The 22,863-nt window shown below is 43.7% G+C and overlaps 1 protein-coding gene across 21 annotated transcripts in view; it reads right to left on the reverse strand.

Moving 5' to 3' along the window:
• The window catches only part of EP400 (E1A binding protein p400), a 73,786-nt gene that overhangs the window by 43,158 nt on the left and 7,765 nt on the right, over positions 1-22,863 (reverse strand). For 15 of the 21 annotated variants that reach the window (XM_081893147.1, XM_081893159.1, XM_081893153.1 and 12 more), the window contains exons 3-17: positions 22,590-22,700; positions 19,622-19,709; positions 19,170-19,277; positions 17,933-18,327; positions 15,985-16,290; positions 13,370-13,555; positions 10,865-11,005; positions 10,254-10,335; positions 9,632-9,684; positions 8,830-8,887; positions 5,872-5,961; positions 4,644-4,745; positions 3,262-3,455; positions 2,417-2,594; positions 2,145-2,281 (exon numbers count right to left, since the gene is read on the reverse strand). In XM_081893147.1, coding sequence (XP_081749273.1) covers positions 2,145-2,281; positions 2,417-2,594; positions 3,262-3,455; positions 4,644-4,745; positions 5,872-5,961; positions 8,830-8,887; positions 9,632-9,684; positions 10,254-10,335; positions 10,865-11,005; positions 13,370-13,555; positions 15,985-16,290; positions 17,933-18,327; positions 19,170-19,277; positions 19,622-19,709; positions 22,590-22,700 — 2,229 coding nt within the window. The remainder of the gene's footprint in view (positions 1-2,144; positions 2,282-2,416; positions 2,595-3,261; positions 3,456-4,643; positions 4,746-5,871; positions 5,962-8,829; positions 8,888-9,631; positions 9,685-10,253; positions 10,336-10,864; positions 11,006-13,369; positions 13,556-15,984; positions 16,291-17,932; positions 18,328-19,169; positions 19,278-19,621; positions 19,710-22,589; positions 22,701-22,863) is intronic. The other 6 variants (XM_081893148.1, XM_081893149.1, XM_081893145.1 and 3 more) reach the window with 4 other exon arrangements.

Consider the following 22,863-nt stretch of genomic DNA (forward strand, 5'->3'; position numbering starts at 1 on the left):
CAAAATAAAGGCATTCATACTGTTATACATGTGGCAGCAGGCAGGCAAGATGGATGAAGAGCAAGGGGGTGGTGAATATCAGTCTTTTGGCTGCTCCCCATTTGAGACAACTTGAGGATTTCCCCTGGCCTTTTCTTTCCAGAAATCTCACTGCTTTGCTGGCACTTTAAAGCATACTTGCTAAACCACTAAGCATTTAGTAGAGTGTCACAGAGAGTAATGTTTATTTTTACTGTTCCCTTTGGATTCGATTGACAATGTTCACTGGATTTTTATTATTGCATCTTATTGCTCTGTTCTAAGCTGCCTTGAGGATGTTCATTTAAATAAATATCCATCAGCATGCAATACACTTTCTTCCCTCAGGCAAGCCCCTGCCCCTTACACTCTTTAGACTCTGCAAAGGGATGGGGAATTCTTGCAGCAGCTCCTTCCCAATGAACTGCAGCTTCTCCAGGCAACAACAAATAAGAAGGATCTACCCAGCAAAGGGGGCCATTGAGCCCAGGGATAAGAGTACAAGTTTTGCAAACTGATTGCAAACTGATTCCCTAGCTGAAAAGATACCAGGCAGCAAGGCTAGGAAAGAACTTGCCAGTGCTCTTGAAGAGAGCTACCGCCAAACACAGTAATGAACTATTAGGTCTTACAGAATAAAGGCACCTTCATATGTTCATATTGTATTTTCTTGCTAAGGCCCCTCGCGAATGTAAGGAAAGCGAAAAACATCCAGATTCGGGACAAGAAATCATGCCCATCTTGCCTGCCTTCTCAAGATTCTGACTTGAGAGCAAGGAAGAGAAAAGTCCTGGCTACCTCAAGGGCTAAATATTTTTTTGTTAAATAAGCTTGCAAACACTGATTTGTTGAGGTGTGATCCCTGATCCCTGTTGAGGTGTGCAGCTCCACAGATAAAACAGGAACATGGGAACAGGAACCTTACACCTTATACTGCCTTATACTGGGTCCATCTAGCTCACTCTTGTCTATACTGACACACAGAGGCTCCCAGGGTTTTCAGACCTTCCTAACCCTCCTTGGAGATGCCGTGGATTGAACTCCAGGCCTTCTGCGTGCAATGGAAAAATTCTACAACTGAACTACTGAACCTTCCTCTTGGTCTAAACTACTACAGGGGATCTCCTGCAAGGAGCCAAATCCACCAATACTGAATTAAGTGCTGCTCTGAGCAACTCTAAGGAAGGCGGGGGAGGGGATATAAATGCAACCAATTTATTTACTTATTGCACTTATATTCCACCTTTTTCTCCAAGGACCTCATGGTTCTCCTGCTCCTCATTTAATCCCCACAACAACCATGCAAGGTAGGTTAGGCTGAGAGGCGGTGCTGACCCAAGGTCACCCAGTGAACTTCACGGCCACACCATCCGTAGCCACAGATTGTGGAATGTGGACTGTGTCTCACGACAGGGGTCAGTAGAGGCCTTCAGGTCAATGGAAGGCAGTTATCTCTGTGAGTTGGCACCATTTGCTATTCAACAGCTCAGGTCAATCTGCCTCATCCCTCTGGTGCATGGGTAGGGAACCTGTCTCAGCCTAAGGGCCACTTTTCCTTCTTTGCAATCCTCTGGAGGCAAATTGCATGTGGTAGGCATGGCCAGAGGCAAAAGTGGGCAATGAATGTGAACTTTTGCCTTTGTACAGCATGCTAGTTTCTACACATACTTACACACCCTTCTGTATCCTCTATCCAGGCAATAAAGGGGCATTATCAGAGTTCAAGGAGACATTCCAGCTAAGGAAAACTACGTAGTGATCCAGTTAAGGATTGAGCCCTGGGAATGAGATCTGACCTGCGGAGATTTCCAAAGGCTAGAGGCCTGAAGGGACACATTTGTCTGCCAGGTCTGATGCTCCCCCACTCCTCCTTTACAGGCAAAAGCTTGGAACCTGGGGTATGACATCCAACTGCCAGGGGCCCAAAGACCCTGACATGTACATATACATTTCCTAATATTTTGCACATAGGTTTTGGATTTTAATTTTTGTAAGCTACTTGTTTGCTAGGCCAATCTCAGCTGGAAGATGGGGCATAGCTATAATGAAGGAGAAATATAGGTGGAATTTTGCTCAGCCGTCAGATGTTGAATTACTTTTTAAAAAATATCTACAGAGTGCTGTACCTGTCTTTTTGTTCGAAGTTCTTGCTGGCTGCCAATGTAGAGCAGGATTTTCAACCCAGGGCACCATCGCTTCAGTTCAAGCTCCCACTTCAGTATATTACAACTCCGAACAACAATGAGATGAGGGCCCCAGTCACCTGGCAAAGGGAAGAGAAGCAGCGGGATGTAGGAAAGATGTTAACTTCTGAGGAGCCCAACGCTGGCATGAAAGCCAGACCTTGACCATTTCCCATTTCGGTAAATAGTAGCCACAAAGCAGAGGGCAGGCTTACCCTCATTACACGCCAGATGTGCAAAAAAAGCAATAACTTGCACCGTTTTGCCAAGCCCGGCTTCATCTGCCAAAATGCCATTGAGATTCTTCTTGTACAGCTTGGCAAGCCAGTCCAATCCGATCTTCTGATACTCTCGAAGGGAGCCGTACAAGAGGGGAGGAGTGTTGTATTTAACCTGCAGCAAAATGACATGCAGCCCCACACTTTAAAAACTTCCAAGATTCCTTCACAGGGCAACCAGCAGCTTTTTACTAATGTAGTAAAGTTTATTTCTAAAGATCTAGACAAGTTTTCCCCTTCTCAAACAGAATTAGTAGTAGTATACCACCCTTCATCCTCAGATCTCAGAGCAGCTCACAAAGAAATTGTCTTGGATGCCTGTGGATATTTGTTTTTTAAAATATGGGGTAATTCTGTTTAGCCCACGGCCACTTTCTATCTAGCAACATTACCTCCACCATTGCAGAATTCTTTCATAATACAAATGTTAAAGGAATTCCAGGGGCACTCAAATGGTCAATTGAACAAAAATGACACCTTCATATCAATTCTTAGGCTTCCACAGAGAAAACAGTTTTGTAAGATTGCTGAGCACTCAAACTAAAGATCACTTTTGCACTTGTAAAACTATGGATGGGGGGGGGGCTGTTGCAAGAAGAAGGCAGCAAATAGGAGCAGTTAAGACAGCAATCCTGTGCATACTTATCTGGGAGGAAAGGGTCGTTAAACATAGCAGGTCTCACTTCTGAGCCAATGAGTTTAGAACTGCGCTGCAAGAATGCAGTGGGGACATCTCTACATGCAGTCAACTGTTTGCCACAAATGGAACAGAAAATACTTACCGAAGTTGTGATCCGGGCGCTGCCTTTTGGCAAAAGCGCTTCTGCTGCAGCCGCTACTTCTGCAATGTCCCTCCCGTGTTTCTTTGTAGGAACTGCTCTCTCAGCGCCCTTATACTGATCAATGCTAAGGAGAGAATCGATCAGGATAACTTCCTTCTGGACACTCTCCCTTTCAGCTGTGTGGTCTTCCATCTCTGACAAAACAATACACCAATCAATCAATTTTGCACAGGCAGAATCGTAAGAGTAACACCTGACACGTTAAAATATTTCTGGATATACTAGAATCCAAGACAGTGAAGCCAGATGAGAATGGGATTATAAACAATAACCCAGTGACCTAGATCAGGAAAGGGTAACCTGTGGCCCTCCAGATGTTTTGGAGACCAACTTCCATATACAGCTCAACCAGCACAGCCAATAGGCAGGGCTGGTGGAAGTTGGGAGTCCAGAAAGTGGGCCACAGGTTATCTACTCCACCTGGTTTAGATGGCATTCCATCTCAGCATGCAGGCTTTCGGGAGACAGCATGAAGCTGTTCCACTGTCAGGAAATATAGTGTAGTGCTGGTCTTGGATTCAAATCCATGCTCTTCCACAAGCCTCACTGGGTGGCCTTGAGAAAGCCTGTCTTTCTCAGACTAACCCATCTCTTACAAGTTGCTTACAAGAGAACAAAATAAAAATTAAACAGCAGAATTGTGAAAGGGTCTTTGGAAAAGGCCGGCACATTCACACACCCCGCACTGCCCTACCACTGAGAAAAAGAGGAAGAAATCATGCTTTGTTAAGTAACGCAGCCTGATCACCTCCTGTGGCAGCCACCAACTAAACAAAAATGCATGGGACAAATGCACACTGTCTGTAGGGATCCTGTGCACATGAGTACGTCCAATCCCTGTTAACATGCATAACTGAGGAAATGTTGCTAATTGTTTACACATGCTTTGAATTCTCTTCTCTCCTTTGTCTTCCTCCCCTGCAACCTTCCTAATGTTAAAGCATGAGCAAATACACTGTTGGTGTATTGTAGGAGTTTAAGAATGAATATGCCCTTATAGTTCAAATTTACAAGGTTGCAACTAGGTGGCCTTAAACAAGACTCTCATACTCAGCTTTAATTCTACCCATCATCTGTGATAAGAGGTTTATAACGCTGATAGAGCTGTTGCATGGATTCCTAGACAGCATCCTCTGAAAATTCTAAAGATCTACATCAATATGAAGTATTATATTAACCATCCCAAGGACATAGGATGAAGGTAGGCTACTTAAATCTAAAAAAACAAAACACATCTGTGGAACTGTGGATGCAAAACATTCTCCCTAAAAAGGTCAGAGCAGCTCAATGGCATTTTGGAATGAAAGGCCACCAAAATATACCTTCTTCACTAGTCTCTTCTTCAAGCTTTGGCTGGGGCCAGTGAAAATTCTCGGCAAAGGCACCTTCATACATCTTCACCAAATCATCCAAAGACAGTTCAGCTGAATGAGATTCAAAAAGCAAAGTGTGATGCTGTTCCAGTTACTTAGAACCAAAGTAGAGCACGACAAAAACCATTTTAGACAGGACAATGTTATTTTTAAAAGGGTACTTCCTAATTAACATCCACACAAGGCTTTCATGTTAACCTCAACAGAGCGCTTTAAAAAAAATGTTTCACAGATGGGTGGAGCGGTGTCATTTTGGAAGGTATTCGTATCTAGAGCAGAAAAGACATTTTTTTTGTCTGCATTCTCAAGCTTCAATTTAATTAAGATCACAAATGAGGTTAAATGCCCAGGCTCACCAGAGAGCAGAGTTCCCACAGGCATTGGGAGGGCTGGGAGAGGAAAAAGAGGACTCATTCACAGATGCGGAGTCTGACCAGGGGGAAGGTGGTTCAGCCTCCTTCTGGATTTCTTTTTCTCAACTACAGGGGCATTCTGAGTATGTCACACCACTCCTTCCCTATCACCTCTCTTGGGCTTTTGGGTTTTTCCAACTGGATCTCCATGCTCCTTCCACAGCTGGTCTCATCAGTGCTCAAACCAATATGGAGTAGTATGACCAAGTCTAACCAAAGGAGCATCTATGGATGATGGGAAGAGAGGGTAGAGAGAAAGACTCCTGATCCTGACTAACCTCCTTCGCTACACACACAATAACTTAGCATTCTGTCCAAACCGGAGGTTATCGTTTGTTTCACACAAAACAAACCATAGTGATAAGTCAAGGTTTGTTCTTGGTTTGCTTGGAGCAAAACAAACCAGAATTCTCTGGTACAGATGGAAGACTAAGCCAAGGATTGTGGTTTGTTTCTCCGCGCACTAGCAAGGAGGAATGAAACAACATAAAGATCAGCGTGTTCACAGTAAACCATTCGCTATGTGTGAACCAGACCATCACGCATTTCTTATCTGTGTCATGTTCCAACATATGAATTGGAAAGCGTTTCGAACTCCAAAAGTGTCTAGCCTACCACCTCTCCAAATAAGTCAACAAGAATTTCAGTGATGCTAAGGCTGAAAGCAGTATGCAAAGAGAAAGGGATATATTCTCAGGCATATATTCCAGGCATATATTCTCAGTCATTCAGTGGAAATGCTATTCAGAAGTCTTTGGACTCACCTTCTTTTGCCAAAGTGGATAGCTCACTTTGATGATTGACATTGCCTTCTTTAGCTTCCTGCTCTTCGATGGTTTCCTCTTCATCTTCAACTAGAAGACAACACAAATTCAATGAATCAAGTTGAGTGTAGGAAGCTGCATGTTGCTGGCATAAGATTCAGCTTGTCACCTTTAGCATTACAATATATAGCCTTCCCACCCTGTCCCTGTAAAAAGAACTAAAAATAAAACATAGTGCTAAAGATACACCCATTCATAATACATTCACCTAAGTTGCACTGCCATTAAGGGAGCAGCATCTATTGTAGGCTCCAACTCCAAGAGCTAGGGTCCCCTCAGCAGCCCCAGATATGTACACACACTTACCCTTAGCACCAACTAAGATGCTGATATTCTCTTTAAGTCTGCAACCTTTTAAAGTTTGGAACTTTTTTATTTTTAAACTTGGGCAACAACTGAACTGGCTGGAAAACAATATGTAGCCAGTGTGGTGTAGTGGTTAAGAGCGGCAGACTCGTAATCTGGGGAACTGGGTTCGCGTCTCTGCTCCTCCACATGCAACTGCCAGGTGACCTTGGGCTAGTCACACTTCTCTGAAGTCTCTCAGCCCCACTCACCTCACAGAGTGTTTGTTGTGGGGGAGGAAGGGAAAGGAGAATGTTAGCTGCTTTGAGACTCCTTCGGGTAGTGATAAAGCAGCATATCAAATCCAAACTCTTCTTCTAAGCTGCCCTGCCTTCTTCCCTTCACGTTTTTAAAAGGAAAGGGAGAGAGTGGGGCAGCTGGAGAGGAATCTGAGCTTTCCACCCTCCTGCTGAAACTCCTGGTAATGCTGCCATTACCCAGTAAGTTTGAGTAATGGAGGGGAAACTAGGGTGTGGTGTTTTCCCTGACCTTTTGTTTGCTGCTTTTTGAGAAGGGATGCTTCCTGCTTTTTGTGTATGCCCATTTTCATTTATTTTTATTATGAATGTGGTAGTAGTGTGTATATTGTTGGTTTGTTTCAGAGGAGCTAGCTGCTGCAAAGAGAGTTGCCTGTGGTTATGTGGGGGAGCACATGTGGTATTTTGCCTGCTGAGGAGTGTCTCTCTGAACATGACCAGTATTCCTTTAAGTGAAATGGGCACTATGTGGTGCCTATAACAGTTTCTCATCATTTCTTAATGCGCCACCAGGCCCCAAAAAGGGTGAGGACACCTAGATCAAGCCTTTCACTCAAGGACCTGATCTGGGTCTTCGTGCCTTCAAAGATGAGGCAGGCAGCTACTGAAGATGATATGACCTTCTTCATGGTCATATTCTACATACTACTACATCATCATCTAATTAAATTTATACACCATCCTTCAGCCAAAGATCCCAGGGCAGTTTAAAATAGAAAAACACAAAAGCCACGTACCATAACAACAACAAAAAAGAACAACACACAAACACACACACCGTTTAAAAGGCCATACAGTGGTGCCCCGCAAGACGAATGCCTCGCAAGACGAAAAACTCGCTAGATGAAAGAGTTTTCCGTTTTTGAGGTGCTTCGCAAGACGAATTTCCCTATGGGCTTGCTTCGCAAGACAAAAACGTCTTGCGGGTTCTTGTGAGTTTTTTCCCTCCCCCCCTTTTTCTAAGCCACTAAGCCGCTAATAGCCACTAAGCCGCTAATAGCCGCTGATAGCGCTAATCCGCTAATGGCCGTGCTTCGCAAGACGAAAAAACCGCTAGACGAAGAGACTCGCGGAACAAATTATTTTCGTCTTGCGAGGCACCACTGTAGATCGTTCCACCTGTTTGAAGTGGAACATTTCCGTGGCGCCTAAGGAGATGCAATGAAGGTGACAGACAAGCCTCCTTGGAGAAAGCATTCCACAATGGGGAGCCATCACCCATTCTCTCGTGGAGAGGGCACATGCAGAGGGACCAGATTATAATCGCAGGGTCCAGGTCAGTTCATATGGGCAGAGGTGGTCCCTGCAGTCCTGAGCTTTAGAGGTCAAAACCAGCACTTTGAGTTGGGCCCAGAAACAAATTGGCAGCCAGCGCAGCAGAGTCAGGATTGGAGTTATATGCTCAAACCGTCTTGCCCCAGTGAGCAAACTAGCTGCTGAATTCTGCACCGCCTGAAGTTCCCAAACCAATAATTTTGAGGCATTTAACAGATTTCTGTATTTTAAAGCTGTACTTTTCTCTCCCTTTCTTTCCACTCTAAAAATTCACTAATTCCTTTGGGTTTCTGGTGTGGTTTTTCCATTGTGATAGCAATTTAAATTATTCTAAGCCACCCTTGGGAACTGTATGGCTGAAAGGCAGCTATATGAGTTCCAATCCTTTACAAAGTCAAAATGGCACCATCCATGGACAAGTGGGAGGCATCAACAGGCTCAGGGAACTCACGAGGTTTGCAGAAGTACCAACAAATCTTTAGAAAGAATACCTTGAGGTGACAATCCCCATCCCCTATAAGAGCCCAGTGAGGACTGAGCATGCTCAGTAGCCACATAATACTGACTGACCTGTGTGTGGTGGTGGGGAACCTAGAGATAAGGGGAATGCAATACAGCATCGTGAACAGGAGCTTTCCAAGCCTCACCATTTTGTGCAGGCCCCCTCTGTTTTATCAGATTTACAGATAAATGGGTACAATAAGCGAAGATTAAAACAGCGGAGCTGAAAATTACTACAGTGGTAGCTCAGTTTACGAACAGTCCTGTTTACAAACTATTTGGTTTATGAACTCTGCAAAACCGGACATAGTGCTCTGGTTTGCGAACTTTACCTCGGTCTACGAACTACGAACTTTACCTCGGTCTACGAACAGAAACCAAACGGTGGAAGGGCACTGGAGGCGGAAGGCCTCATTAGGGAAAGCGTGCCTTGGTTTAAGAACGGATTTGGTTTAAGAACGGACTTCAGGAACGGATTAAGTTCATAAACCGAGGTACCACTGTATATTAAGTGACCAACCTTCATCATCTGTCAATGAAGTGCTTGCCTTTCTTTTTCTTCCAGATGTCCATGGCCCCTGAAAATACATGTAAATGTTTCCAATAAATTTTAAAAGCAGCAAGGGTATACATGCCAAACACATAGTAATATCTAGAGGAGACCTCTACCTAACACTTCCTGTTTGAAACAAGGGTCCCTAAGTTTAAAGTCAAAATGCAATTACTTCTTCCTGCTAATTTCAAAGGAAAGACAAAAAGTCTCCTACAACCCAGGCATATTTCCTGGTATTTGTAAGATCCAAGCCCCATCCATAAAGTGGGCCAACTTTATGTCATGACTGACAGCTGGAAAACTAAGAGAGCCATCGACAGAGCTTATGCTTCTCGCTACATTTCACTATTCCAAATCAAACTTTGTGAGGATCTTAACCAAGCTATTGAAACACATTGCTTTTATGGGTCAAGAGGTCAGGGAAAAGATACATTTCTATATAGGCCTCTCTCTATAAATCAGGGTTGGAAAACCGCTCACCTGCAGGCCTAATGAGGCCCACCAGGGCTCCTGCAAGGCTGTTTCACCAGCCCTACACTTGACACTGTATATGATCAGATGCACGGCAGGTAAAGGTAGGGTTTGGGTGAGAAGGGTTGTGTGCAGGGCTTCCTCAGCACTTACGATCAGCTGATTGTCAGCTCTTGGTGTGATTGTCAGCTCTTGGTGTGCAAAAACTGTGTCACCTGACATCTCATGGGATTTAGTTGGGGGACTCCATGAAATACTTTGTTATTTGCAAAAGCCATTAACCTATAGATAATCTTACCATGTCTGTTTCTTTGTCCATAAGAATATCTTCTAAATGTCTTGCATCTTTACCTGTAAAATTGTTAGGTGTTATGCCTCTTATAAGTCACTAAACACTTCCTGCATTTATTAGCCTAACATTTATATTTCCTAGAAACAAGGGGAAAATAAAGACATAAAATCAGAAAGGACCCAATGCTACGTACTCTTGCAGAGTAAAGAAGAACAGGTGAATATTCATTGAGAGACCATAGGGTTCATTGTGAACCTTTCGCAGTTCACAATGCAAATACAAGAAATATAAAATATTAAAACAAATATAGAAGAATAAAAAACTGTCTGTAACTTGCAATGTAAGGGAAACACTTAGCATTGCCTATCCTGTAAAGTTTGTATTTAAATTTTTTTTAAATCTTTAATAAACAAAGATTAGTAGGAACAGCAAGGAGAGCGGGCAGATTAGGGTAGTTGTTTAGTTAAGGCATCTCCAAATGCACTGCAGAATGCAAAGGTATTTACACCATTCTCAGTATACTACCATAGTTATCAGCGGGCATTCTATCTTTGAGCAACAACACACATCCTGCAATTTATGCAGCAGCCTTGTTTGCAGAAAGCAATCCAAAAGTAGAAATTCTTACCTCTCCTGGAATGTCGTCGCTTTAAATTTAACGCTTTTCTCCTTTTCTCTTGAAATTCAATCTGAAGCTTTATTTCTACAACCTAAAGGTGGGTATGAAATGTGACAGACAGAACAATCAGCTAACACTGAAGATCTTAAAACTATCTTAGTGGAAATAAGGCAGTTGTATCCTACAATTCAGGGCATCCGATTTTTACTTGTACTCCTCTACCTACTGCAACCCTCCACACCAGCAATGGAGCAGCTGCCAGCAGCTCAGTCTGCTCCCCGCCCCTTCAGGAGGCAATGAAAAATACAACAAGAGATGGAGAAGATTTAAGAGAGCCAAGGTGGTAAAAGAGACTGCCTTACTGCTAATCACTGGAAGCCACTCAAAGAGCCTTCAAATAGGTTAAAATGCTTTAAATGAAGTATTTGATATTTTAAACAAGTAATTAAACATGACATGCAATGCAATGTATACTGCATGTCTACTCAGAAGTTAAGTTTCACTGCGTTCACAACAGGACTTATTTCCAGGAAAGGTTTTATTTTGAAGGATTGTGGCCTAAGGCTTTAAAAACCAATACCGCTTGACTGCTGAGTGGCAAAGGAAAAGGAAAGCACTACCTGCTCAATATTAGACCAGAAATACTCTATTTCTCTCGCGATCGTCGCAGCAATGCGCCTCAGCTTGTTCTGTTCTTCTTTCCTGGCCCTCTCTTCATTAAGCTTCTTTTCTTCATGGTATCGAGCCACAGTCCGGACCATCTAATAAAAATAAAATCACCAGACAATGAGAAAGGATTCTTCAATGCCAATACACTTTTCTTTTTGACAACTACTTGTATGGCCATTTTAGCATATCTAATTATCGAGTAGCCAGCTACCAGAAAAACTGCTGTATTGCAGGTTAGCCTATTTGTTCATCCATTTCAGTACTGTCTGCTCCAGACTTTCCTAACCTGGTGCCCTCCAGATGTTGTTGAGCCACTGCTCTCATCACTCCTGACCATTAGCCACAGTGACTGGGACTGATGGGAGCTCAGAGCGCAACAACATCTGGAGAGCACCAAATTGAGGAAGGCTGGTTTTCTGTGGCTGGCAGTGGCTCTCCAGGGTCCCAAGCAAAAGGTTTTCATACCACCTGCTACCCAGTATATTAAACTGGCAGTGTCATGGACTGAACCCGGGAGCTTTCATGTATACTGGGGGGGGGGGGTTATGGGCTCCACTTTTGCGGGGCTGAAAAGCAAACTGTCAAGTGCAGGCAGAAACAGGAAATTTCTGGAAAAGGAATTAGACTTTGTCAAGCATAACAGGATGTGGATAAACCAAAACTAGGTTTTCACTGTTACTTCTGAAATTGAAACAGAAATTACCTAGCATGGAGGACACCGAGCCCTCCTTGTCACTGAAGCTTCCCCAGCATTAAGAGCTTACTGCAGGCTTTGCTCTTTGTTAACAAAAGTCATTTGAGGGCTTACACGCCATATTAACAACAACTGTATTAGCCATTTGTTAGGGGAGACCAGGCATTTCAATATCACAACCAGGAGGGAAAACCTCCATTATACTCAAGCACAGGAGAAAATTTAAGAAAATAAAAAACAGAAAACCTAAATTCGCGAGGCAAAAGAGCCGCCATGCCCAGCGCAGTCCCTCAGAACAGAACTTGGCTATTCCTATTATAGCTGTAGAGGTTGGATCCAATGCTGTCACTTGAGGCTCAGGTGGCCTTGATGGCACAGAGCGCCTTCCATCAGCTTTAGTTGGTGGCCCAACTGCACCCCTACTGGGCAGGGATAGCCTAACTTCAGTTGCCTATGCTCTGGTAACCTCTAGGTTAGATTACTGCAACATGTTATGCGTGTGGCTGCCTCTGAAGATGGTTTGGAAACCTAAGCTGGTGCAAATTTATTACTACTACTACAACAACTACTACTACTACTATTTTTCCTGATGGGAGTCGAGGCAGCTTACAGATAAAAATAAGAACCCCTAAAAACGTAGTAAAAAAAAATAGTTAGAAAGCAATTAAACACTGATAAAATGAAAACTATATACATACTTTAAAAATCTATTAAAACCATATCAATAATTACGAAAAAGCAGCATGGCACCGGCACTTTCATTAAAAGCAGTCAGTTCCCTAAAGCCTGTTGAAACAAGTAAGTCTTCACCAGCCAGCAGAAGGGAAAGTAAGGAGAGAGCCAGTCTATAGCTGCTCTAGGGAGAAAGTTCCTAAGTCTGGAAACAGCTACTGAGAAGGCCAGAGGCCAGGTTGCTCACTGGCACAAGACAGTTTGAGCATATAACACCAATCCTGACCTGACAGCACGGGCTGCCAATCAGGTTCCCGGCCTAACACAAAGTGCTGGTTTTGAGCTATAAAGCCTTAAAACGGATCGGGACTGCAATACCTCAAGGAGCTCCTCTCCCCATTTGAACCAACCCATACTTTGTGATCATCACCCAAGATCCTTCTTTGTGTGCCCACTCCACGAGAGGACATGTGGTAGAGCCCCATTTGTGGAATGTTTTTACCAGGGAGGCTCACCTGATGCCTGCCTTACATCTCCTTAGGCACCAGGCAAAAATGTTCCTCTTCAACCAGGCCTTTGGTTGATTAAACAATCTATGGTTGGGGTCAGCAACCTAAGGCCCATGGGCCACAAAAGGCCCATGGGGGTCGTTTAACCGGCCCATGGACCCCCGCCTCCTGCTCGGTCGGCTCCCATGCGCCGCGCTAAACAGCCACGGAGCAGAGTGAATACCACCTTCCACAACGCTGCTCGGCTTCCCATTGGCTGCAGGAAGCTCCTGCAGCCAATGGGAAGCTGTGCACACCTCCTCTGCACTGAAACGAGCAACGGAAACGGCATCTGGCCCACCGCAGCATCTGTGAGAACGTGAACCGGCCCAAGCCATAAAAACTTTGCCGACCCCTGATCTACAGCCTTTTAAATATGTCTGGGGGATGTTATTGTTTTGGTTATAATGTTAAGTAGTTTGTGGTTTTATTTTGAGTTTATATGTTGTAATGTGCCCTGTGATCTTTAGATGAAGGGAGGTACATAAATTTAATTAACAACAACATTTTGCCAATACAGTACAAATGAAACACAACAATACCTTCTTAGCCGTGGCCATCTTCCACCTCCTTTCTTGAGCAAAGTCTGTCGCCATCCACTGCATTTCTTCCAGGAGATAATCCCACTGAGATTTGGGTCGGGGAGCCTCTTGAAGTTTGGGCAGCCGTCTCAGAGACCACAAACCTTCCTTCCTCAGCTCTGCTATTCGTTGATGGACTTGGTTTTCCTTATTGAAGCAAGCAAGCAATAAAAATGGGTGTTGTTGGAAATAAATTGTGCTTCCAATACGCCAAAGAAAACATCAACAGCAACAGGTGAAAAGGTAATTCAGCTACCTGAAGCATTGTCATGTAATATATTTCAGGGGGTGGAGGAGTTACAGCTCACTGTATGGAAACAAGTTGGATTAAAAGGGCCACTTAAATAAAAAGGCACAACAGGCACCTGTCATGAATGACCTTTCTGTTTTGGATTGAACACTTTCAGTAGGTAATGGGTTAAGTAATTCTTCTGCCCAGGAAAAGTAGGGAATATACCGTATTGTTAAGCTTTATGACGTATCAGGTGCAATATATGGAAGAATCAGCTCCTACACGAAATGGATGGCCAAGGTCACCTCAGGAATACATCCACAGGATGGCTCCATCAGTGTAGACTACTCATAGATTGGATCCCTAGTTCAGATATTCTGTGAGCTGCAATTATTGGCCACCAGAAAAGCTACCTTCAAAGTAAGTAGGTAAGTGGCAACTCCTTATCAGGTTCAAAGAAAAAGAATGTGAGAGCTTCAGAGGACCCTCTGAAGACTCCAAGAGAACCTATGGACTACATGAGGGTTGTAAATGTGGCTGGATTCCTTTATTTCACAGTACGGAAGAGGGAGATGAAGCCTGCTCATATAGGCTGTTGGGCTCAAGTCCCCGGTCCAGGCCACCCTGAAGAGATCTTAGTAGTCCAGGCTTTTTCAGCAGAAGCACCTTATGAAGGCCTTCCAGGTTGTCTCATATATTCCACAGGCTACACCTCCAAAATTGAGGAGAGCCTACTATTCAGTCACCAGGATGCAGCCAGCTAGGATCTGGGAGCAGTACTGGACCCTAGGAAAGTGGGACTGGGGGAGATGTCACACTCACAGAGATTTCTGAAAACTAAGGCCTCCTCAGTCATGGAGGGGCAACCAGAAACATAGAGTAGCCCTTTGTAGGGATATCGCAGAGCGGGGAGTGGAGTCCGGAGGGAGCACACTTCCCTGCCAGCAGACAGCCACAGTCTGCCTGCACGCATGACCTTGGGGTGCAGGGACCCCCCCCCCAGACAAGCCACAGCTGTCTGTACATCGTTCCACCCATGTCTGACCTTTTGTGGTCTCAGAGTCAGCGGTATCCTGTCTGTAAGTTTTTCCCTGAGACCTTTTGTCTCCTACGTCATACACTGTGCAAGGGGAAAATGACGCTGTGGAACAGGTGCCAAAATTTATTTGTACCACCCCACGATTTCGGGACGGAAGATGTGTAAAGGTCACAGCCCAAAATGTATTTGCCTGGCTTGCATATTTGTCTCAATAAAAGGAGGCTCCACAGGAATGGTGGTAACTTGCTCGCTTCAGACCACCTGTGCGCAGCTCACATAATGATCAACACCTGTCTTGGGCCTTCACTTCAGCCCTTTCCTGCTTTTTTTTCTCTCAGCACTCTGGACAGGCGGAGAGGATGGGAATAAAGACATACAGGAGGCCCCTCAGCCCAGTAGAGTGAAACACATCTATGCTCCCCGCTCAAATGGAAAAGTACCATGGGAAAGTAAGGTGGTTTTGCATTTTCTGGAGATGCAAAAAAAATTCAAGAGAGGAGGGCAGAAGCACACTTGAAGTAGCTCTTGAGACAAGGCCCACTTTCCTAGATCCATAGTTTAGAAACTCAAGTAATAAAATTTGTCCTATGAGCTGTGCCAATATGGGCAACAGGTTGGCCTCTGTTCAAATGAGAAGGGATTTGGTCTGGATGCTTAGGGTGTTGGGCCTGGGTATTGCTGTCTGTTCACACAGGCCTTGGTTGTTATATTGTCTATCCTTACCAGGACATGCCATTAGTAGAGAAAGGGTTTAAAGGCACATAGGCAAAGGTTCATCGCTCTGACTTCCAGTCAGCTGATGCTATGTCTGGATACCTAGAAAGAACACACCTCCCACACTGCAAGATCTAGGCAGTTTATGCCCCATCCCATCAGACTGGCATCTGTGGTGACTTATCAGTTTATCAGGATTGAGATGGGTGCCCTGTGGTTAGCCGCTATCTGAAAGATCAGGAAACCTGTGGAAAGAGAGGAACCTAAAGTAATCTTTCCTGAACTATGTCTAACGGGGATGGTAAAAGAAACCGTTGCAACTGTCTGGAATCAAATCACGGCTAGAGGACAAACCCAAGTTCTGCTTTTGATCTGCAATCAGGAAAGGTTGTTCTGAGAAACTCAACAACGCTAACAAAGGGTCTCCTTGTTCAATACCGCTAATCATAAGGCAGATGATATTGCAAATATTCTCATGCAGCAGCAAAAGAATCCAGCCATCACCTCAAAGCTTCTCTTTTTAAAAAAAAATGAATAATCTGTGTGCATACTGGGAATTCTGGCATCGGATTGTGCGGTGGGTTTTCTTACCAGCTTAACTTGTTCTGCCAGCTTCTCTTGGGAGCTGTCCTGTGCTAGAACTGTTGTATTTTGAACCGGACTCTGAATCTTTGGTGCTGCTGCTGTCACAGCCAAGCCTGGGGGCTTGGAAGCAATAGGAGAAGTTGCTTTATTTGTCGCTGGCGAAGTTCGACTAGTTTGTGTCGGGTAAGTGGGCTGTGGTGCCACGTTGGAAACAGTTGCTGGTGGGTTGGATGAGGTAGGAGGAAGCACGCTTGCTGGAAGACGCTGGGAATTTTGGACGGTGTCTGCCGAAGGTCGCGCTGGGGTCACTGCCTGTGAAAGGCACACATCCATGTTAAAAAGACCAAATGAAAGGGGTTCAGCAGTGAGACACTGCTGCCATTTGTATTACAGTATGATACAAAGACACACCGACCAAATATTGGCCTAATTATGCAAACCAGGCTGTTTCAAAGAAAATACTACTGTAGCCAGTTACAACAGCACATAGGAAACACCTGCTGTTTTAGCCTGGCGCGATGCCTTTGTATTGCAAAAATGAGCACATAAGCAAGCGCCATCCCAAACTTGAAGAGCTACAGTTTACCTACAAGTAAAGGCCATGCCACCCAATGTCAGAAACTGAGGGTAGCCTTTGCATTCATCGTCCCCAAAAGCAGCACCCATCTCATCCTTTTTCCTTGTTCTGTGGAAGTCAATGGAAGCCACTGAGAACTGAGATAGCCTTAATCTTGATTAGCCTCACTCTGGGTGCACAAATATACACATGTAAGTAACACTAATTATCATCATTTTATTTATACCCAGCAGAATATAAAAGATAATAAAACGTCAAATGTCAATTCACCTTAAAGATGTTTGTTCTCATGAATTTATTCATTTATAGCTTTTTAAGTTGCAGTAAGCATGCCAACTGAAACTCTGCCAATTCAGGGGTTCAGACTACATGGTTTGGATTCTAACATCTGCAACTGTAACCATAAAACATGAAAAGCAGGGGAGTGTTGGGGGACAATGTCAGTTACACCCCCCTATAAATCTCCTCGTTCTAACTTCAGCTTTCACCTGGCGGGAGGGGGGGAAGCAAACCACAAGGAATGTTCAAATCTAGACCACCTATGAGCAGCTAGATAGGCATTGGTTACAATGTGTGAGAACAAAGTATGCAAGTCGTGTATTGTATCCAAAATGAATGCCTGTGCATTTTAGCTGCTTCTCTCCGGATGTGAGCAGTGACTGGAAAATGATCAGCTGCCCATCTTGCATATTTTTTTTAAGAAGGCAAGCAGCTGACATCACACATGTGCGCATTTCCACATGTATGCACCCTGTGCATTTTGTATCCTGGTATCACACTAGAATAGAAAATAATTCTGTTAGTGGTACCCCTGTGTTGAAGCCTGTTGGCATGACCGCTTACCCTCCATAAAAAGGAACAAGCTGGTCAGCTGCAAAACACACATTTGACAGGCCAGTTACGTATTTCTAGATGGGACCTACCAGCCCCTTACTTTTCCATGTATTCATTCAAGTTATATGCAGCCCTTCTTCCCTAAAGGGGTTCAGGGCAGCAAATAAATAAAATGATAACACATTTGAAACATTTTAAAGCTGTAAAAAAAAGTCTAAAAATAACACAATAAAACATCTGATTTTTTTAAAAAATAATGTGTCTAACAGGCCTGCGGAAAGAGAATGTTTTTTCAACAGGCGAGTCTAAAGGAATACAGTGATTGTGCCTGCCTGATATCAACAGGCAGGGAGTTGCAAAGTACAGATGCTACCACACCAAAGGAATGACTTCTTGCAAATGCAGAATGGAAATAGTGTGGTGCCTGTAGAAGTGTAGAAGTGCAGGCTGGAGTTCCTAAGATTGCACGGATAGACAGATAAATAAACATTTGGGATAGACTTTTCACCAGGGCTACATTTTCACATGCTCCTGCCCAAGTACCTGTTGCTGTGCTGGAGCTTGTGCTTGGGATACCTGGGCTGTTATCTGCCCTTGTACAAGTGCTGCTGACTGAACCTGCTGCTGAAGTGGCACTTGAACTTGGCCATGCGGCACGACAGCGGCAATGGATACGCTTTGCGGCTGGGCCTTCACGTGAATCTGAGGTTGCGCCAGAGAGTCTGTGATCGGCGGCTGTGGTGGCTGCGTAAGCTGCAGGGTCGCTGGGAGAGGCGGGAGGGGGACATTGCTTGACTGCAGCCTCCCAGGCAGCTGAGGCGGAGGAGTGTGGAGACTTGCCGCATTCTGCACAGGAGGCCCTTTGGAGGGGTCATACTGTTGCTGGCTCTGCTTCTGCCCAGTGAGCTGTACCGCTTGAGGGGTGGGAGGCATTCCACCTGAAAGCAAGAAGAAAAATGGAAAGAGCTGAATTACACAGGCCAAGACTTTTGGACTCCTAGGACACCAGAGCATGTCAAGGAGACAAAAGTTAATTCTTTACAGTGGTACCTCCGGTTGCGGACGGGATCCGTTCCGGCGCTCCGGTCGGATCCTGAGGTTTCTGCAACCGGAGGAACCGCTTCTGTGCATGTGGCAAAAATTCAGAAATATACTTCCGGGTTTGCCACTTACGGTATCCTGAGGTTTACATAAGCTGAGGGATACGTAAGCAGAGGTACGACTGTACTTACTTTGACACACTTACAGCATCACTTAAAATAAGATTAGCATTGGTGAACCGCAGTAAGAAATTCAGTCAACATCAATCTACCATGCACTGTTGGTTTTTTCTTATGATTTTTTCCAGTCATGAGTCACGTACACACAACACAAGACAAACAACCTTATTAAATGGTCCTATGGTCTTAAAATGTTGTTGACATGGTTAATGGTAAGCAAAAACAAAACAAAATACGCACAAATGCAAAAACTAATGTGGAATTAAAATGAAAAACATCTAAAAGAGAACCACCCTTCTTGCAAACTGGAAAACTCCCAAGTGAATGATTCTGCATCAACTTGCGTGGCCATTTTCCAGGCCCACATGCACTACTGGAGCCTACCATTCAGCTCCTTCAAAGGGAACGAGGCATTTCACACCAAGTATTAATTTACAAGGGGAAAGCATAGGGCAGAACCAGAGATCTCAGAAAGGCTGTGTTTTGTGAGGTTTCTGCTTCTGGTGCCAACGCCCCCCCTTGCTAAATTAATCTGCGGTTGGCATGTGGCAACACAGTACCTTGTGCTGTTGGCATGAGTTGTTGAAGAGGGACTCCTGAAGTCACACCTGGATGCTGAAAAACCATCCCATGACGGCCCACTTCAATTCGGGGTCTCTTAGACGAATCTGGTGATATTCAAATTCCATTTACGGCAGGGTATAGTGGAAGGGGTTCAGGTTACAGTGTTTTAAAAAGATGCCCCGTGAGTTTTAAATTCGGCTTTCTGTTTATCTACAACTCTACTGTGGAAAAGTACAGCATCAGGGCAGTAGTTGGCTCAAATGCATACCATGCCCATGTGAAATCCAGCTTACTGGCTGTGGGAGGAGCACATGGCACAAGCCAAAACTCACATCGCTAAGAACAGGCCACATGGTCACACTGAAGCACGCTTTTTAAAAAGTAAGCACTATATTTAAGTGTTAATAGCCGAAAGGGATGATCAAAGTTCCACTGAAAGGAACCATACCTGCTGATGTAAGTGCCTGTTGTCTCTTAAAAGCTTCAATTTCTATGGTATTCACAGTTCCTGTTACTGGAGTCCCTGCATGCGCCTGCTATTATAAAACAAAAACAGAGCAGTCAGAATTCAATTAAATCCTCAACTTCTTTGACAGAACCTTATATGCACGAACCCTTCTTTAAATAAGAAAAATGGTACATGAGAAAATCTAGAGAAAAATCTGTCCAAGAGCTGCTGGCCATTTTTTAAAACATGTCTATAATGAAGGAATGTAAAGCAACCCCAATATACTTACCTCTTAGCTTTCAATGATTGTTATTTAAGATGATTTTGAATCCATTTCACAAAGAATTTTTTTTTATATGACACAGTTAATGCTACAGAAAGGGAAATCTACGCGGCTTTCTCTCTCTCTCTTTCCTAACAAAGCAAAGTTAAGGTAAAAGCTTCTTCCCCCACAGCTGAAAACCTTCATGTGCTTGATCCTGGAATGAAATCATAACCTTTTTTTGCTTCACGTATAGAGACACCATGAATTTGGTGCTTTCAATACTACAACAAATCCCACCAAGATTCTGTGCCCCTCCCGTCACACCCAGTTCACAGTTTTCCCCAAAACAGTAGATGCCAATGTATGCAAGAAACAACAATGCTAGGACAGACCAATCCTCAAGATACTGGAGGCAGAAATCTGAAAACAAAGTGGATACCAGCAAAGGTGATTCAATAATCCAATCACCATACAATGGCAAAAAGTCCATCATTATTATAGGCCTGCTGAGTGGAGGGAGGGCTTGTAGTTCCCACTGGCAGGAGAAGAAGCCTCCCCCATTGGTTCCCCCCAACCTGGTGCCCTTCAGATGTTTCAGACTACAACTCCCATCACCCCAAACATGCCTATGTTGGCTGGGGCTGATGGGAGGTGTAGTACAAAACACTTGGAGGGCAGGAGGTTGGGCAGATATCTTCTCACGTTATCAGTGTCTCTAGTTCTCTGGAACTGCATAGCCACCACTGTCTTGATGGAAGCAAACAGATCATTAGACTGCTGCCGTCAGAGAGCTCATCTAGATTCCAATGGAAATGTCAATATAGTGTAAAATGTTTAATGGAACATTAAACTAACAGTGCAACACTACACATGTCTACTCAGAGGTAAGTCCCATTGAATTCAAGGGGCTTACTCGCAAATGAAGGGATGTGGGACTGTAGCCTCATTCCCAGGTAAGAGTGTCTAAGAATATGATCTAACATTGCTACAAATTGTGTGCATATTACCATTAGCACCAGTAACTAAGCACATTTATTTGGAAGCAAGTCCTACTTTGAATTCTCCTTTGAATGTGTGTGTTGGCATTAGTGTGTTGGCATAACAGCCTAAAGCTGGAGAGTTTCATCAAAGTCTACCAAATGGCTTCAGAATTGTAACTATAACTATAATAGAGGCAGCAATTTTTAAAAATGTACACTTTAGGTAACTATGAAATTTAGGTTTACATAAATTTAGATTTACAGATTGAGATATACTTGTAGACATTAGGTTTCTGTTTTGTGTTGGGTACAGAGGAGGTAATACCTGGTGCACATATCAGGTAAGGGTGGAAAAAACCTCACCCTGTGTAAAGAACTGATGCTTGCCATAAAGATACGGTTTAGAACAAAATAATAGAAGAAACTGTAATACCAAATAAAGTGTGGTACACAAAACAAGTTCTTAATATTTGAATGTATGCAATTAAAATATCATTAAAATAATGTCCCACACACTAATTGTAGATGACATTTTCTGTACACAATCTTTTGAACTGCCTTTCTGCCTAGGAGGCACCCTAGTCTGTCATAATGGCCTGTTTAAGAAACAAAACAAAAAAGCTAATTTGTCTTTATTAGAATGAGCTGGCCAAAGGCTCAAACTTATGTCTTCCCCGTTTCTCTGCCTGAAACCCAGGAGAGATGCTGCCCATTACTGTAAACAATACGAGCTAGATGGACAAGTGACATGACTCAGTATGAAGCAGCTTCCTATGTTCCTATGACAAAAATCTTCCAGTTTTGAACTAAGCCACAATTCCTTTATTTCTGAACTCAGAGAGCTATGGTTTGCTCTAACTGCAGTTAGTTAACAAACCAAGATACCAAACCACAGCTTGTTTGTGAAGAACAAGCTATAGTTATAGCAGACCACAGGAGGTCCCACAACTGTGCTTAGTTCAAAGCAGAAGCTGTCCTCCTCTCAGGAGAAAAAGAGAGAGAAAAATAGGATGTGAGTTAGGCTCTCTAACCTTACAATCAATCATGGTTTGCCATTACATCTGAACCAGACCATTATTTCGAGCACAACCCTTCAGCGCAGGGCATGATAACTCTTTCACTCTATTTTCTGGCACCCACAATTTAATCCAACAATTCATAAAGTCTGTTGTGCATACATTTGACTATGAAACAGCAAGGCATTTTATTATGCATTTGTAAAGTGTGGTAATTTAAATTGCATCAGAAAGAGAAAAGGTGCAGCGGCAGCTCTGCCCCTTTTTGTATCTGTATTCAAAAACCTTCAAAATCAAGGACAAAAGGGGGAGGAGAGAGAGAACAGAATTTTAGAAAGAATCCACAGTCATATTCCACAGACACAGAGACCCACACTGTTACTAGGCAGAACGCACAAGGGAACCAAAGACAAGCAAACCAAAGCGGAACACATCAAAAGCTGAAAGTTAATGAAATAAGCCAGCAACTTTGAAACAAGAGGTGGGAAAAGGTAACTTCCTCAAAGCTCCATAAACACTCATGCATCTGAAATTTTAAGAGGTTTTTACTATTCATTTCTGTTTTTTAGATGAAAAGGGATGGGCTCTCAGGGAGTGGGGTGGGGAAATGCAGGTTCTATTTTCAAATACCAAATCTGAATGAGAAAAAAGGAATAGTAATAATCACCTGGGATGAAACTACAAGTTTAGAACCATTGAAAAAGTACCTGAAATGGTTGCTGCTGGGATGAAAAAGCAGCAGAAACATTTGGAGGAAGCTGGGTTGCTATAGCAACAGGAGTACCAGTCTGACCATCCTTTCCTGTCACAACCTTTACCTGAGAGAAGATATTTTGGGGGGAAACAAAAAGGGAAATCATTTTCTTTTCTTCTGGTTTTAAAAAATCTGATCAACACACTCCACTTTGCATTGCATTGATGGTTCCTCACTGAAGAGGGGATTTTAAGAAAAGGCCCATAGGTGTGATGGGACTTGAACCC

Source organism: Podarcis melisellensis (genome assembly GCF_964234715.1).
Source record: "Podarcis melisellensis genome assembly, chromosome: 16".
Lineage (NCBI taxonomy): Eukaryota > Metazoa > Chordata > Lepidosauria > Squamata > Lacertidae > Podarcis > Podarcis melisellensis.